Here is a 14536-nt window from a genome sequence, read left to right on the forward strand (position 1 = left end):
ACAACCATATAAAGATCATTCAAATTGGAGTTTAAAAACTCAAGACAATTGACCCCAAAGTAGGATACCCGAAACTGCCAATTTTTCAAACTTTACCCAATCTCAATTCTCTTAGATTTTAATACTTCAAATTTGTTTCTATGATTAAGAAATGATGAAATATAACTGATACTTCAATTATAATTAAAGAAAACACAACCCAAAGGATTTAAAGTCACAAATCTATACCTTTATTGAACAAGTGAAACAATTAGTGGACCAAAACAAAACTTAAAAAACATCGTGGACCAAAATTGAACTTGGTATAAAATAAGTGGACCAAATCTGTAATTTCCTCTTTAATATTTTTATTTTTAAAACCAAATTTTATAAATATTTAAATATTGAATAAATTTCAGTATGCAGTCAATGATTCGCTGCCACATGTCAAGAAATAATAAAAAGTAGCACTTGTTGCTCCTTCACGTGGTGACTACTACACAAATTGTACTTCGGCCCATTCTATCTACTAACAGCCCAATAAAAGTCTGCCACTTGGATTATACTCAAATCAATTTCCTCCACTTTATTTTGGTTGGGCTCCATATTTGTTTTGGTCCAAACAATTGCTATGCTAAATTAAGAACTAAAATTTAGCAATTACAAAAATTGTTTTTAGCAACCCTCCCCCATTGTAGCTAATTTTCACAAAAAATTGTTATCTTTACAATAACATTTAGCATTTAGCACTACCAATGTGCATGCTTTTAGGAATGTATATAACTGTATTTATGATGTGACACCAACTGATTGTATTTATGATGTGATATCGAAGGTATAGGCAAACCAAGTTATTGAATTTTTGGCTTGGTTTGCAATTTTTTCTTTTTTAACAAAGATAAACACTTTTTAAAAAAGTTCAAATACATACTTCATTATTTACTTATGACCTTCCTTTTAATAAGTGAAGGTTCAATTACATATTTGATATCTCATTAAGTGTACTTGAACAATTTGCTTTCCACTTAATATTGGAGGTTCATAGAGTGTAGTCCTTCTTATGATTTATTTTTGGACTGAAACTTTGTGAGTTTTTTTTCCAAATAAAGCCTTTTGACCATTGCCACGTCTCTTTTTTTTTTTTTAATTTTTTTATATCCAATGCCGAGCACTCGGTAGTGTTTTTTTTATAACAGCTGAGCGCTACAACAAGCGCTCGTTGCTGCTTTCTCAGTTCGTTTTTTAGGGTATAGGGTATGAGTTCACCATATACCCACCTAGAGTGTAAAATTAGGCTTGTGAAGACTGTTGCCCAAAATCTCAGAGTTAAAACACTACATAAAACTGACAAACTAACATTGAGAGCTTGGGCGAGAAGAAAAATGAACTGCTAAGCACTCGGCGCTTGAATCCGTGAAAAAATAAACTGTATTTTTTTTCTTCTTCTCTCTCTCTCTCTCTCTCTCTCTCTCTCTCTCTCTCTCTCTCTCTCTCTCTCTTTCTCTCTTTATGTCTCTCTATCTCTCTATGCTAGGCTCGAATGGCACCAAACACAATAGGTGCCGGCGATTTTACTGGCCTCCGATATGGAAGTCATTGAAGCCACTGGTACCATCGATCTGGAAGTCACGCCAGGTAGAGAGTGTTAGACTATTTGGTTAACAGCTTAGTATTCTGGGTTTTTAGTTAGTCACTCTGTTAATAAGTCCTATTCTTTAGGGACTAGTTGTTTGACGATTTCCTCTTAGTATGTTACCACATTTTAGGTTTTTACAAACGTGGGTTGTTATTTGATTTTATCTCTTTGTAAAAGGCTTTATAAGCCTGCAGTTTGTTATCAATAAATGTACTCTTTCCATTCAAGCTTGTGTGTTATAGCTTCTTTGAGTGTACCCAACAATTGGTATCAGAGCTCCATCACAGGGGGCCTGATTGTGAGTGTGTGTGGAAAGAAACCGCAGTTTTCTTTCAGAGCAAGGGAGTCAAGCAGAATGGCAGAGAGCAGTGGTTTTGTGCAGCCGGCCATTCCCAAATTTGACGGACATTACGATCATTGGTCGATGTTGATGGAGAATTTTCTCCGTTCCACGGAATATTGGGATCTCATAGAAAATGGGATTTCAGTGGTGTCGATCGAGGACCAGGGAGAAGCACAACGCAATTTGATCGAAAGGCAGAAGCTGAAGGACTTAAAGGTAAAGAATTACCTTTTTCAAGCTATAGATCGGAATATCATGGAGACTATACTCGACAGAGACACATCAAAGAGTATTTGGGACTCCATGAAACAGAAATACCAAGGCTCTACCAAGGTGAAGAGGGCACAGTTGCAAGCACTTCGGAGGGACTTTGAGACTCTCCACATGAAGGAGGGCGAGACTGTTGATAATTTCTTTGCTCGTACTCTCACTATAGCCAACAAAATGAAGGCTCATGGTGAGACAATGAGCCAAACCATCATCAATGAGAAAGTTTTGAGGTCCATGACTTCAAAATATGATTATGTGGTTTGTTCTATTGAAGAATCCAATGATTTGAACACACTGACCATTGATGAGTTGCAGAGCAGTTTGCTGGTCCATGAACAAAGAATGAATGGCCATCGAGGAGAGGAGCAGGCTCTCAAGGTCACGCATGAAGACAATACTAGCAGAGGAAGAGGTCGAGGGGCGTTCAGAGGAGGAAGAAGAGGTCGTGGCAGACAACCTTTCAACAAAGCCACTATCGAGTGCTTTAAGTGTCACAAATTAGGACACTTTCAGTATGAGTGTCCCAGTTGGGAGAAGGGAGCCAACTATGCAGAACTAGATGAAGGAGAAGAGATGCTATTAATGTCCTATGTAGAGCTTAACCATGCTACGAGAGAAGAGATCTGGTTCCTCGATTCAGGATGCAGTAATCATATGAGTGGAAATAAAGAATGGTTCTCAGATTTGGATGTTCAATTCAGGCAAACTGTGAAACTAGGCAACAACTCAAGGATGGCAGTTGTGGGGAAAGGAAACGTTCGAATGCAAGTGAATGGAATCACTCAGGTAATCTCTGAGGTCTATTACATTCCTGAGTTGAAAAATAACCTGATAAGTATGGGGCAGCTTCAAGAAAAAGGTGTGGCAATTCTGATTCAACATGGGGAGTGCAAAGTTTTTCATCCTAGTAAGGGTCTAATTATTCAGTCCAAGATGAGCGCGAACAGGATGTTTGTTGTGCTTGCAGCGATGGTGCCTAAAACTACTACTTGTTTTCAGGTTGTGACAGAGAATGAGAGTTATTTATGGCACTGCAGATTCGGACACTTGAGCTTCAAAGGGTTGAGAACCCTTCAATGTAAAAAGATGGTCAGTGGTTTGCCTTCTCTTACAACTCCTGCAAAGTTATGCACAGTGTGTTTGGTTGGAAAGCAGCACAGGGAATCCATTCCAAAAAAAAGTCTATGGAGGGCGTCACAGAAACTGGAGCTGGTACATGCCGACATATGTGGCCCTATAAAGCCTGCATCAAACAGCAACAAGAGGTATTTCTTGAGTTTTATCGATGACTTTAGTCGTAAGACTTGGATTTACTTCTTGCATGAAAAATCAGAGGCTTTTACCATGTTTAGAATTTTTAAAGCTTGCGTTGAAAAGGAATCAGGTGCCTACCTTAAATGTTTGAGGATTGACAGAGGTGGTGAGTTCACCTCAAATGAGTTTGGGGAGTTTTGTAAGGCAAATGGCATAACCAGGCAATTAACCACATCCTATACTCCTCAGCAAAACGGAGTTGCTGAGAGGAAGAATAGGACTGTGATGAATTTGGTGCGTTGTATGCTCACTGAGAAGCAGGTTCCAAAAGCTTTCTGGCCAGAAGCTGTGAGATGGTGTGTGCATGTTCTTAACAGGTGTCCTACTTTAACTGTGCAAAATAGAACTCCAGAGGAAACATGGAGTGGTATGAAGCCCACAGTAGAGTATTTCAGAGTTTTTGGTTGCCTAGCTCATGTGCACGTACCAGACCAGAAAAGAATCAAGTTGGATGACAAAAGCATTCAGTGTGTTTTATTGGGAGTGAGCGATGAGTCGAAAGCTTATAGATTGTTTGATCCGGTCTCTAAGAAGATAATTGTTAGTAGGGACGTTGTTTTTTAGGAGAACAAGGGCTGGAATTGGGACATGAGCAGGGAAGAAATGATTTCGGATGTGTTAGAATAGGGTGATAGTGAAGAAGAAGATGATGAAGCTGAAAATGAAGGGGAACCTGGAGCAGAAGTTAACGAAAATGAAGAAGCTGGCTCAAATGACACAAACGAAGCAAACGAAGCTAGTTCAAGTGGTACAAGCTCACCTTCCAGTGAGTCACATGATGAGAATTCCTCGGGTCCAGTTGAAGGGAGGGCAAGACGAGTTCCACTTTGGATGCAAGATTATGAAACCGGAGAGGGTCTGTCAGAAGAAGAAGACTTGAGAGCCATGATGATTTACACAGAAGCTGATCCCATTGCATTCGAGGAAGCCGTGAAGAGTAAGAAATGGAGAGATGCTATGAATGCAGAGATTGAGGCTATTGAACGTAATAAAACATGGGATTTGACTATTCTACCTGAAGGAGTGAAGACCATTGGAGTTAAATGGGTTTTTAAAACAAAACTCAATGAAAGTGGTGAGATAGACAAGTGCAAGGCCAGACTTGTGGCAAAGGGTTATGCACAACAATATGGGATTGATTACACAGAAGTTTATGCTCCAGTTGCAAGACTAGATACCATACGTTTGGTAGTTGCTCTAGCAGCTCAAGAAGGTTGGAGTATTTTTCAGCTTGATGTGAAGAGCGCATTTCTGCATGGTGAGCTCAATGAGGAAGTGTTTGTCCAACAGCCTCAGGGATATGAGAAGAAGGGAGAGGAGCACAAGGTTTATAAGCTGAATAAGGCGCTGTATGGTCTCAAACAAGCTCCACGAGCTTGGTACAGCAAAATTGAGACCTATTTTGCTAAAGAAGGCTTCGAAAAGTGTCATTGTGAACACACCCTATTTACAAAGTCGAAGGAAGGAGGTAAGCTCTTAATTGTTAGTCTTTATGTAGATGATTTAATTTTTACTGGAAATGACAGGGGTATGTGTGAAGAGTTTAAGAAGTCAATGATGTTAGAGTTTGACATGTCAGACTTGGGAAAGATGAGATATTTTCTGGGGGTTGAAGTAATACAAAATTCTGATGGGATTTATGTGTGTCAAAGAAAGTATGCTCATGAAGTTTTAGAAAGATTTGGCATGGACAAAAGCAACTTGGTGAAGAACCCCATAGTTCCAGGTTGCAAATTGTCAAAAGACGAAAAGGGAGCTAAGGTTGATGCAAGTGTGTTTAAGCAGGTGGTTGGCAGTCTTATGTATTTAACTGCAACCAGACCTGATTTGATGTATGGTGTGAGTCTTATCAGCAGGTTCATGTCGTGTCCTACAGAGCAACACTGGTTGGCAGCGAAAAGATTACTTAGATACTTGAAGGGAACGACTGATCTGGGGATTTTCTACAAGAAAGAAGGCTGTAAGCAACTCACAGCCTATTCAGATAGTGATTTTGCTGGAGATATAGATGATCGCAAGAGTACTTCAGGGTGTGTATTCATGTTTAGTTCTGGAGCGGTGTCATGGTCATCCAAAAAACAGCCTGTGGTTAGCTTATCCACCACTGAAGCCGAGTATATTGCTACTGCCTCATGCGCCTGTCAGTGTGTTTGGTTAAGAAGAATTTTAGAGAAGCTTGGTCATATGCAGGAGAAGTGTACTACAATTTTGTGTGATAACAGTTCAAGTATAAAACTCTCCAAGAATCCTGTTCTTCATGGCAGAAGCAAGCACATTGACATCAGGTTTCATTTTCTTCGTGAATTGGTAAGAGATGGTGTGGTTGATTTGAGTTATTGTAATACTCAAGACCAGGTTGCTGAAATTATGACAAAGCCACTCAGGTTGGAGGTATTTTTGAAGCTTCGAAGATTGCTGGGCGTGTGTGAAGTTCCTAATATAAACTGAATGCATTCTGCATACAGTTTAAAGGAGGGAATGTTAGACTGTTTGGTTAACAGCTTAGTATTCTGGGTTTTTAGTTAGTCACTCTGTTAATAAGTCCTATTTTTTAGGGACTAGTTGTTTGACGATTTCCTCTTAGTCTGTTACCACGTTTTAGGTTGTTGCAAACGTGGGTTGTTATTTGATTTTATCTCTTTGTAAAAGGCTTTATAAGCCTGCAGTTTGTTATCAATAAATGTACTCTTTCCATTCAAGCTTGTGTGTTATAGCTTCTTTGAGTGTACCCAACAAAGAGAGAGAGAGAGAGAGAGAGAGAGAGAGAGAGAAAAAAAAAAAAAAAAAAAAAGAGGGGGCATAGCCGGCGCGGGGAGGCTGCCGGAGTGCCGGATGGTGGCTGTGAGAGAGGGCCGGGGTAGAGGGAGGGAGAGGGTCTGCCTCCTCCCTTTTTTCCTACTTTTTTACAATTAATTTTTAATGGTGAGTGGAGTGACAATTTTATGCCTGAAAATAACGGACGTTTGGATTAAATTGAGGGATTAATACCATTTTGCTCCCCCGACTATTACACTTGTATCAGTTTGCTCCCCAGACTTCTAATTTGGAAAATTAAGGACTTTGACTTTTTCAATTTTGCCAATTGAGGTTCTTTTGTCAATTTACACATTTTTTATCCAAATCTTTGAGGGCAAAATGGTCCCTTCCAATTAGATCTTATCATTTTTTCCTCATGCATCATTTTTCCTCTTTTATTTCTTGCTAAATTTTGCTTGATCATCTCGACATTTTAGATGAAAAATGTATAAATTGACGGAATAACCTTAATTGGCAAAATTGAAAAAGTCAGGGTCCTTAATTTTCCAAATTAGAAGTCTGGGGAGCAAACTGATACATGTGTAATAGTCTGGGGAGCAAAATGACATTAATCCCTTAAATTGATGAAATAGCCTCATTTGATGATTAAGTGAAGTAGTAGTTCTAACATATACACTTTTAAAGTGAGAGTCCTGATTTGGTTCCAGCAACTAAATTGAAAGGGAAAATTTTAGCAAAGGAATTACTGACGTTTGAGGACCTGCTTGTACTGAGGTTCTCATGTGAATGACTAATTCTTTGACATCTGTTTTTAAAATACAAACACACAAAAGGCCTAAATAGCTGGAGAGGCCCAAACATGTTGAAGAGTAACGTCGTTTAGCCTCTAAATGTGAACGTACACGATTTGAAACAAACACATGACATGAAATTGTTTTAGAGGGATATTGTTCTAGCAACTTGGCAACTTGACCTCATATATTAAAAACATAAAAGAAAATCCTCATTGAAGAGCAGTAAAGATTTTGGGTTTTGAGGAAATTATCTTCACTCCAAGTGTTCTACATAATAATTCTACTGGTGAAGCAGTAGAATCGTTGTCGACATCCCGCGATTGGTTGTCGGCGCACCGTCACTGGTCTTCGTCTCCTCTAAATGAACCGATTGTTTGGAGTTGAGTTTCAAATCTAAAGATGAAAGGGTTTTTCCATGTCATCTGTTTATTTCACATCGTGTTCACGTTTAGAGGCTAAACGGCCTTACAGCTGTTTGGGCATTTTGTATGTTTTTATTTTAAAAACAACTGTCAAAGAATTAGTAGACCACATGAGAACCTCAGTACAAGTAGGTCCTCAAACCTCAGTATCCAAATAATTCCCTTGCTAAAATTTTCTCTTTTAATTACCTGGTCATTATGTTTTTCTACACTTAACATTCTAATTGAGTAGACTTTTACTAAATTTTTCCGTTCGAAAAAAAGAGAGTAGTATTTTACTAAATTATTCGACAAAGTCCCAAATGCTATAATCATATTGGATTTGGATTTAGTTACTATATTAGACACGTGCAAAACAGTAAGTACGTACAAGGAGCAATTATTGTGCACAAGATGGTGACATCCGCCTCTAACCTCTTATCTCTTACTTATTTCTGTGTGGGTGAGAATGTGAGATTATTCGGTATTGTACTACTACATATATTAACCAAATTTATGCACTAAATTTTGTTCAACAAATAGCCTATCAGTGTTTCATTTTCTTCAAATTTAAACTAAATTTTAACCTCATTTATTATAACAGGTTAGATATTATACAAACATAGTATTTTGTGAATAAGTTTAATGAGAATCTAGATAGCAATATATTCCGCATATTTTTTAGACATTACCATGAAAACTAATTTATAATTTTAGATGTTCTTACCAGACATTTTATACGTATTGTCAATATGGATTATTATATGTATTTAAATGTTTGTTATACGTATTGTCAATATGGATTCTTATACGTATTTAGAGCTCGTTTGACACTGATTCTTAGAAACACTTTTATTTAGTAGTGCTTTTATCAGAAGCGCTTATATTAAGAAACACATATAAATTTTATAAAACTTCTAAGTTGTTCATGCAAAAGCATTTGAAAGGACTTCTTGAGGAAGCACTTGACATGTGCTTCTCAAAAAATCCCTTAAAAGCGCTTTTATAAGTCAGAAGCACTTCTATTTATTTTTATCAAACGCTACCAAAAGCGCTTTTATTAATTTGAAATCGTTTTTGACAATTCTAAAAGCAGTGCCAAACAGTTATACATATTCTTAACTGTAACATATTTGTTATATGTATTGTCAATATAGATTATTGATTAGGTGAATTTTATTTGGATGTATTATCCGTATTGAAATAAAAGCATAACATGTCAAATATCTGCTAACAATTTTGATTTTATATCCCTATTTGTATGTGTATGTATGTATATTTACAACTTTTCTCTATATAGGATGTTTGTTCTTTAACTAAAGAACGAACACATATAGTTTATGTTTTTTTTATTTTTTGATCTTATTCTTGACATAGCTAGTTTAATACTTTAGAGTTTAAATCGTCAATCAAGACCTATTCCTTGGTTTCAACTCTAATGATTTTGAGTTCTCGTTCCTCGGTTAGATTTTATGTTTTAACTCCCGAGTTTCTCGAACAATAATTTCATACCCTAAAATATAGAACCTTATTCCCTAAAATGTTGAATCCTGTAAACCTAAAATTCGGAAGTTAAAACCTAAAGATAACCTTGAACAGTAATTTCATACCCTAAATATAGAACCCTATACCCAAAAATGTTGAATCCTCTAAAACATGACCTAAAAAATACCAATGTATGTTCTTTAGTTAAAGAATGGACGTCTTATATATAGAGGGAATTTATGTGTATATACATATATATATATATATATATTAGTATATACATATAAATGATATGTATTATCAAATTTCGGAGAGATCTAGAGATGATCCTAGAGATCATGACAAAATTGGCCAAATTGTTTAGATTTTAATATGATAGTAATAGCACATAACATATAAGTTAATATGTTAGATTAATTATGTTAATATATTAATCCAAATGGCTAGTTGGACAATATAGCATGCCAATGTATTATCATTATTATATATATATGTAATGAGCTACCATTATGAGATTCTTTAAATGTTTTGTTTAAGGAATTTTTTGTGGGACCTACTCCATATATATTGTGTCTCTATTCAAAGATCATCCCTACAAAAATTAGATAAATCAAAAATCATTTAAGTGTCTAATTTTGTTCAAATAAATAGATGAATATAATGTTTCGACAAACACTTGAAATGATCACTATTTAATCAAACGAAATGGTTTTCTTTTTGTAAGGATAATCTTTGAATAGAGACCTAAAAAGTAAATGGTTCATATTGTTCTAATATATGGAGTGAGCCCATGAGAATCTTTTAAATAAACTTATTTAAAGAATTCCTTAATGAAAGCTCTCTCTCTTTCTCTTTCTTTCTCTCTATATATATATATATACATACACATATTGCTAACAATTTTTATTTAGGTCTGTTGACTTTAAGTACCAAATTGCAATGTTTTTTCATTTTAACTACTAAAACGTTTATGTCATTTCACTTTAGATACTAAATTTCAGTTTAGGTACCAACTTTAAAAAAACATTGTTATACTGAGCTGTGACTGTCTAACAGTCATAAATTTTTTATTAATTTGTTGTTTTTTCAATATTTACAAGGCTTAAACTTTAATGTTTAGTCTATGAGTTATATGACTTTATCCCCCAAGCCTAAATTAAAAACATTAAACCCTTATAAAGTTTGAATTTTTATGAATTTGAAACAGTCATAGTTGTGACTGTTCGACAATCACAACTGTATAGCAAACTAATTTGAGACCTAATCCAAAATGTTTTGTTTTAGGTTTGTACCTAAACTAAAAAAACTTAGTGTCTTGTTGCTTTACTGAAAAACTATTGATATTTGGTATTTAATTCTAATTTTCTATTTTTATTTTGTATATCATGGGCTTATGCAAAATCCCTTAAATAAACATATTTAAAGGATCCCTTAAAGGAAGCTCTCTCTCTCTCTCTCTCTCTCTCTCTCTCTCTCTCTCTCTCTCTCTCTCTATATATATATATATATATATATACATAAATGATCACTCGCTCACCATAGAGCGGGGAATTCCCCGCTCACCTAACCACCCAGTAATGAATTTCAATAATCGGACCGTTCATATTTTAGGGCATCATTCAAAGATCACCCATGCAAAAAATCAGCCAAATCAGAAACTCTTTAGCCAGTGTATAACTGTCGACATCATTTCAACCTTATCTGACGAATTGTATTTGTCTGCAAAGTTTGGAGGACCAATCAATTATCGATTTGGCTGATTTTTTCCATGGATGACTCTTAAGGATGGACCTGAAAATTGGACGGTCCCGATCATTGAATTCCCCGCACCGTGGTGGGTGGGTGGTTAGGTGAGTGAGGAATTCCCCGCTCTATGGTGAGCGGGTGATCATTTCTGTATGTATATATATATATATATATATATCAGGGAGCTCCATTAAGGGATCCCTTATAAGGGTCCATTCTATAATATATTTTGATGATTGAAACTGTTAACTTTTTTAGTCTCTATAAAAGGATCATCCTCGCAATCATTTTGGTAAATTAGAAATTATTTAACCGTTTGATTAAATGGTCATTATTTCAAGTATTTATTGAAAATATTTTGCTTGTCTATTTTTTTGATCAAAATGAATATCTTTATGGTTTCTGATTTGTCTAATCTTTTGTACAAATGATTTTTGAATAAAGACCTCAAATATAAACGACTCGAATTGTTGAAATTCAATATGGAGTAGGCCCTACAAGGGATCTCTAAAATAAAATTATTTGAATTTCGCAGGTCGAAAAGTCCGTAGTTTTTAAATTTTTGAATTTATTGTCGATCAATTAGAAGAGGACATTGATCGATATTGGACAAGTTAGTTTTTCAACTATCAAAACCACATTTGATTTATATATTGACAACAATTTAATTTCCAGTTGTTGTTCTCATTTTACGATAGACTAATTAATGTTTACTTCAAGGTATAGAAACGTAACATATCGATTAATGGGTGCCGATTGATGGTTAGGAGGAAAAATGAAACAAAATTTACAGTGGTCAATCGATGGACAACTGCATTAGAACACAAACTACTAGACATTAAAATTTGGATATATAAGAGAAGAGCTGTGTATACATATTGATATGTTTGAATATTAGTATGTATATATGTATAAATGAATCTGTGATGTATTATCATGTTAGAGAGAGAGAGAGATCATCTTATGGATAAAGACAGAATTGTCCACATCATTGAATTGATCGACATTTTATTATGATGGCAATAGCACGTACATATCATATAAGATAGGGGTGGGACAAGGCAGAAGATACCAGACGAGCCGGTTAAAGACGGCCACAAGAAACAACCTCCTCAGCCGGCAATCAGCTGTGAATTGGCACAACTCACACTCTTCCAATATAATATTCGGCCCATTCTTTTTTGCTCTTCCTTTTATAAACCTCCTCATAGGAGGACTTAGTCATATCCAAAGAATAAAATTTCAGATTTCGAGGAAATTCGATGGAAATTTTGATGGAAATTTCGACGGAAATTTTAAAGATTTTTAAATTTTGACAAAAATTAGATGAAAGTGACGGAAATTGCTATCAAAATACGAAAATTTTGAATGAAACTTCACCATATATTTATTTAACATATTATCTACTAAATTGATAAAAAAAACATTGAAGAAATCAAATTATATAGTAGGTTTCATGTGATATAAGGTGAATATAATGTGCGCTGGAGCAAATACTGTTAAATAAAATTAGTATAATGAATAAACAAAATTAGTATATTCTTTATACTGTATAATTTAATTATACACTAAAATCTAAACCATAATACTCTATATATTCTATATGCCCTAATACTTTTTATACTTTATAATCTATACATTAAACCATATATACTCTATATTTTTTAGGATATTAAGTTTTAAGCCCTTTAGGATACTTTTAATTATTTTTTTATATAAAAATGTATTAAAGTTTAAGATTTAAAATAACTAAAAGAAATCTCAAATCTTTTTTTCTTCTTTCCAATTGCCCAAAGGCCCCAAACCCCCCCTCATTTTTCTTCTTTTTTTTTTCTTTCTTACTTTTTTTCCCTGTGCCTCTCTCTTCAGTCTTTTTTTTTTTTTTCTTTCCTTCCTTTTTTCTCGGGTCTCTTACCTAGCCAAGCTTTGTCTTCACTAAGTGTAATAACCCAAATTTTGGCTTATGGTAATTTTGTTACTTAAATTTTTCAAATTTGTTTTAAGGTTTGTTTAAAGGAATTAGAAATTTCTTTAAATTTATTTTAACTAACTTAGACCTTTGGTTGTGGTTCTAGAGCTTAGTTGTGTGGAAATGAATTTTAGAAAATGAAAATTCAAGAATTTGACGATTAAGATTTTTTTCAGAATTAAATTATACAAGTAGGATTTTTCATAATTTTTTTGAAAGCAATTTGACCATTTGGAGGTTATAGGAAATTAGTACTCATCAATACGAGTCTGTAGAAGTTTTCGGTGAATTATTTGGAGTCTTGAGCTATTTTTGGTGAATTTCTGAAGTTGGAGAAAATAGAAAATAGAAAATATGAAAATTTCGATAATTTCGATAATTTCGATAAATTTCGGTAAATTTCGGTAAATTTCGATAAATTTTGATAAATTTCAGCGAAATTTCGGTAAATTTCGATAAATTTCGGCGAAATTTCAAAAATTTTAAAAATTTTGGCGAAATATTCCCGAAAAATTATTAAACATGTGCTTCGATTTCGACACCCTAAAAAAACAAAATTTAATTCCTTGGTCATATCTCCCTCTATTTAATTTTTATCTCTCTCTCTCTCACCATTTCCAATACCTCCATCTTCTTAATTCCAATTTCATGGCCAAGTTATCAAATAAAAAACAGAAAACCAATGCAGCTAATAACACTAGTACTAAGAGAGGGTCTTCCATGGGGCATGCCCCATTGAAGATTTATGCCTAGTACTAATAACACTGCAGTACGTCACAAAGGTCAAACGAACAAGGAAAAGTGTCCCAAGGGACTCCCCACCTCAACGTAGCTCCATTTATCGAGGGGTCACCACACCTCAAATCAATCAATCATATATATATATTGGATCACGAAATGTCTATAACTTTCGAACGCTTAACAATAGAGACGTTCGAACGTTGTTAGACATCACATTTAACATGATCCCCTCTTGAAGTTTTCTGGATTTATTTTGCACGTTTTGCTTTTTTTTTTCCTAAATAGATTCTGCATGATTTTTTATTCAGGCACCGATGGACAGGCCGATATGAGGCTCATTTGTGGGACAAGAATTGCTGGAATGAATCACAAAACAAGAAAGGGCGCCAAGGTTTACAATCTCATATATCCACATACTCATATATTTGATTATTTTTAATTAATGTACATCATTTTCTTTATGGTATCTGAAATAAAATTTCTTCCTTCTTGGTTTTGCGCTGGTGCTGTTTATGCTCGGAATGGTACTCAAATGCAGTCTACCTTGGTACGTTTTAATTTGAATTACTTTACGTACAATATTTTATTACAATACAATTATTGGAAAATTAAGAGAAAAATCAATAAGTGAATGCTTTAGCTATTGACCTTTTGCAGGCGCATATGATGATGAGGAAGCTGCAGCACATGCTTATGACTTAGCAGCACTTAAATACTGGGGTCCAGATACCATTCTTAACTTTCCGGTAATTTTCTTAATTAATTGAAATTATTTTTATTTTTATTTTTAATATTTGATCTTACAAAATGGAAAATTAATTAAGGAACTAATTACTTCATTTGCATTAACGATTGCAGTTATCCACATATCCAAAAGAATTGAAAGATATGGAGGGTCAGTCAAGGGAGGAATATATTGGATCATTGAGAAGGAAGAGCAGTGGTTTTTCTCGGGGAGTTTCCAAATATAGAGGCGTTGCAAGGTATAGTTACTAGTTAGTCATCCCAATTAATTTCCCTTTTTTTTTTTTCTTAATTTGTTTATGTAGAACAAATATTTATATTTTCTCATAAGAAAATATAAAATATATTTCTTTTATT

At 34.6% G+C, this 14536-nt stretch overlaps 1 protein-coding gene and 1 pseudogene across 1 annotated transcript; both read left to right on the plus strand.

The window, feature by feature from the left end:
• The first annotated feature begins 5228 nt into the window (after positions 1-5228).
• LOC147293364 (secreted RxLR effector protein 161 pseudogene) lies at positions 5229-5990 on the plus strand (annotated as a pseudogene).
• A 1918-nt stretch (positions 5991-7908) lies between these two features.
• Positions 7909-14431, plus strand: LOC147293365 (AP2-like ethylene-responsive transcription factor At1g16060). The gene is made up of 6 exons (XM_086231054.1): positions 7909-7965; positions 13465-13547; positions 13741-13826; positions 13974-13982; positions 14093-14181; positions 14294-14431. The coding sequence occupies exons 1-6, from the start codon at positions 7909-7911 to the stop codon at positions 14429-14431; spliced, it is 462 nt and encodes a 153-aa protein (XP_086087180.1).
• The last annotated feature ends 105 nt before the right edge of the window (positions 14432-14536 follow it).

The sequence above is a fragment of the Dryas octopetala genome, chromosome 2 (assembly GCF_963921425.1).
Source record: "Dryas octopetala chromosome 2, drDryOcto1.1, whole genome shotgun sequence".
Taxonomy (NCBI): domain Eukaryota; kingdom Viridiplantae; phylum Streptophyta; class Magnoliopsida; order Rosales; family Rosaceae; genus Dryas; species Dryas octopetala.